Raw genomic sequence first — 3912 nt, 5'->3', positions numbered from 1 at the left:
TGTGTGTGTGTGTGTGTGTGTGTATATATATCTAAATAACAATCATATATTGATGAAATTGGGGTTCCACCATAATACCAATTTGCAATATGGAGAGTAGCCCAAGACCATATAAGCACATAGCAAACCTTGTCCCTCACCGATGTGGGACAACTCTCAACACGCCCCCGCACGTGTGGCGGATTTTCAAGCCTACACATGGACAACAACTGAGTGACGTGGAGCACATGTGGCCGTTTGGCTTCACAAGAGGATAACCCGCTCTGATACCATGATGAAATTGGGGTTCCACCATAAAACCAATTGGCAATATGGGGAGTGACCCAAGACCATATAATCACATAGCAAACTCTGTTCCTCACCGATGTGGGACAACTCTCAACATATATATAATGAACTTTCAACTTTAGATTGATTTTGATGTACAAAATATTGACTTCGTCTAAAATAAATTGTAAGAAAAGTGGAAACCATTGGAATTACTACATATATTTCATTAACTAAGCCTCATTTAAGATGGATTGAACCGCGGTACTCTTAAATCCTCCCATCCCATGGATTGGGAGTTCAGTGATTGAATAACGTACGTAGGCAACTTTTTCAGTTGGGGGATCCAAATTTCTACTTATTGGATGAATAGGCCCCCAATAAAAATATAACCCCTCATTTCGTATAGGAATCCACATAAGAGTCTACAATGACTTTAATTTCTTGAAATAGAGTTGTTTATTGCTAATGGATAAGATAATCCAAAGATTAGTGCTTGGACATGTAGAAAGTAGAAACAGTTAGGCTTATCTTAATTATTTTTGCCTTTTGGGTTCTCTATAAAAAGGCATTTTCTCGTTCTAGTGTTGACATGCAAGCATAGAAGAGAAGTACAAGTAAATCGTACAACAAGCTTAGAAAAAGAGTGTGTGTTTGACATAGAGAAATTAAGATGGGAGACCAAATTGCAAATGGAAAATTGAGTCTCTTTCTTTATAAGATAAAGCCTTACGTGGCTATGGTTTCTTTGCAATTTGGATATGCAGGAATGTATATTATCAGCATGGTTGGTTTGAAGCGTGGCATCAATCACTTTGTTCTTTCTGTGTACAGGCATTTGATTGCCTTTGCTGTTATTGCACCATTCGCACTTGTCCTTGAAAGGTCTCTCTATCTCACATATATGCATGCATGCATGCATACATATATACATACATATATATATATATGTGTGTGCGCGAGCGCGTGTAAATTGTTTTACTTAATTAAATTAATTATATATGTTGTTACTACTTGAACTTATTGTTTAATTCCAACTCGTTTTACAGGAAAATAAGGCCAAAACTGACTCTTGGGATCTTCCTAAGAATAATGGTGCTTGGTTTTCTCGAGTAAGAATATGTCGATCTAATTTGTTATATATAAGCAATACCCCGGAAACACAATGAATTTTGATTTTGCATGGCTAGATTTTAAGTTATTAGCTTTTGCATTTTGAAAGCTAATTATGATGTTCATGTAATGGTCACTTTCCTGCAGGCCTGTTTTTGCTCAGAACTTGTACTTTGTGGGAATGACATACACCTCAGCAACATTTGCATCTGCCACTGCTAATATCCTCCCTGCCATTACCTTTATTTTTGCACTTATTTTCGGGTAAAATCTCATAGCTGATCATTACATAATTCTTATCACAATCGTCTAGGACATCATGCAGTAGCAATATTAATTACATATACAACGTACATGTGTTGGAGCGTTTGTCACAAGAAGAAATACAAGTAGTTATTTATTCAAATTATTAATATGCACTAACTTGGTCATTGTCCCAATGTTTAGGTTAGAAAAAATCAATTTCAAGAGGCTGCCTAGTGTAGCAAAGGTGATCGGGACTGCAATCACAGTCGCAGGAGCGATGGTGATGACGTGGTACAAAGGGCCCATCATTGAACTTATAAGTGGACAATCACAAAGCCACCACACCAGCACCGCATCCGGTGAACAACATTGGGTCACCGGCACCATGATGCTCCTAGCCCGTTCTTGTGGTTGGTCCGGTTTCTTCATTGTACAAGTGAGTATACAGCAAGTCCAAATCCTTTGCTGATATTATACTTCAGTCATTTCATGGATAAACCCTAAACCGTAAAATATAAGCAGATATATATTTATAGTACCCCATTATTGAGTTGGTCTAGCTGCAAGACTGAAATGTTTATTATATGTGAGCTAATTTGAACATTATTATTGTATGTTTGGTGCAGTCTTTCACACTAAAGCTATACCCAGCCGAGCTCTCTCTCACTGCTTTGATATGCTTAATGGGTGCATTGGAAGGTGCCGTTGCCACGTTCGTAGTGGAACACAGCATGAGTGTTTGGGTTATCGGATGGGACTCCAGGCTTCTAGCAGCTGCTTACTCTGTGAGTACCATATATCATCATATAATTTAACTATTACAAGCTAATTACCAACTTTAATTCCTTGTTGGGATTGTTGCAAAGTTGTATGACAAAATGAATCTTATTGTGAATAGGGGATAGTTTGCTCCGGGATTGCATATTATGTGCAAGGTGTTGTGATGAAGGAACAAGGTCCAGTTTTCGTGACAGCTTTCAGCCCACTGGCCATGATCATCACGGCCGCTCTGGCCGCCATCATTTTAGCTGAGCAAGTGCGCCTCGGAAGGTATGATTATGCATGCTAGCTACAAATTAATATTAACGATATATTTTAACCAATAATTGTCGTTACGTACTCAGGATCTCTTCCAACAAAATGAACCCCAAACCCTAATGGTGCATGTTCTTTTCTTTTGTTATATTGTAGCATACTTGGAACTATTCTCATAGTCATCGGCCTCTATGCTGTTGTTTGGGGTAAAAGCAAAGATCCTACGGCCTCTGCCTTATTGATCAAAGACGGGAAAGCTGTTGCTCATGAATTGCCAATCACGGACGACAGTAATAGGTCATCAATCACTGGGGGTAACAACACTAAGGATAGTACTACTATTGGAGCTGCTGGGGACTTCAAGGTTCCAATCAAAGCACAAGAATCGTGAAAACTACTAGATATGCCCAAGATTAATACCACAGAGGCTTAATTACAATTTTCAAGATCTTATTAATTAAGTGAGAATATTTGTATTTTGTTTTTGTTTTTGTTTTTTTCCTTTTTTCTTTTAGGAAATTTATGTAAGGGATAAAACTCGAATTTAAACACCTTGCAACAAATTAAAGGTGAATTTAGTATCACATCATGCATCCTCATGGAAACAAGTGAGACTTCATCAGAAAAATGTGTACTTTTTGGATGTACCTTTGAGAATGAGGGAAATATATGTACATCCTACTATGTTTGTGTACATCGTCTCTATTTTCCCATTTTTTGTTTCTCTCTCTCCCTATTTTTTTTGTCAAATCTTTCTCTCTCTTCAGTTTGTTCATTTGTTTTTTCATTTTATCGGGGAATATTGTTTTTCCTTATGAGACCTAAAAAGTCAACCTAGCGAAGTTTGGAATTGCAACAACACATCGTTAAGAAAATTCTTAAGAAGCAACATAGAAAATTTTCAAGATTAATTGGAATTTCAACCTAATGCGAATTCCTAATTAAAGTAAGGTAGTCACTTTTCCCTAACAAACTACAAAAAAAAATATGTTGTATGGCCTAACAAGAAAAGCGGACATATAACTCAAGACGGAAAAAATTACATAATTTATATGCTCATGGTTTGACATAAAGGTTTCACATGCTTACAAAGAAGCTAATTTTGCTAATGACTCTCTACTTAAACATGGTCATTTTCCAATACTTGTTGGTCGCAAACCTACCTTCATTAATCATGAAGTTTTTTGCTAACTTTAAGATTGCGATTTTTTTTTTTTATATAATTTACCTTTAACGTTGAATTTTGCAAAA

The 3912-nt window shown here is 36.7% G+C and overlaps 1 protein-coding gene across 1 annotated transcript; it reads left to right on the top strand.

The window, feature by feature from the left end:
* The first annotated feature begins 859 nt into the window (after positions 1-859).
* Positions 860-3355, top strand: LOC103454095 (WAT1-related protein At1g21890-like). Its single transcript, XM_008393682.3, has 7 exons — positions 860-1152; positions 1317-1379; positions 1528-1644; positions 1828-2062; positions 2253-2411; positions 2525-2676; positions 2818-3355. The coding sequence occupies exons 1-7, from the start codon at positions 941-943 to the stop codon at positions 3050-3052; spliced, it is 1173 nt and encodes a 390-aa protein (XP_008391904.3). The 5' UTR covers positions 860-940; the 3' UTR covers positions 3053-3355.
* The last annotated feature ends 557 nt before the right edge of the window (positions 3356-3912 follow it).

This window comes from Malus domestica, chromosome 15 (assembly GCF_042453785.1).
Source record: "Malus domestica chromosome 15, GDT2T_hap1".
NCBI lineage: Eukaryota > Viridiplantae > Streptophyta > Magnoliopsida > Rosales > Rosaceae > Malus > Malus domestica.
Note: the sequence above shows the minus strand (reverse complement) of the source record. Positions and strands in the feature narration are given on the sequence as shown.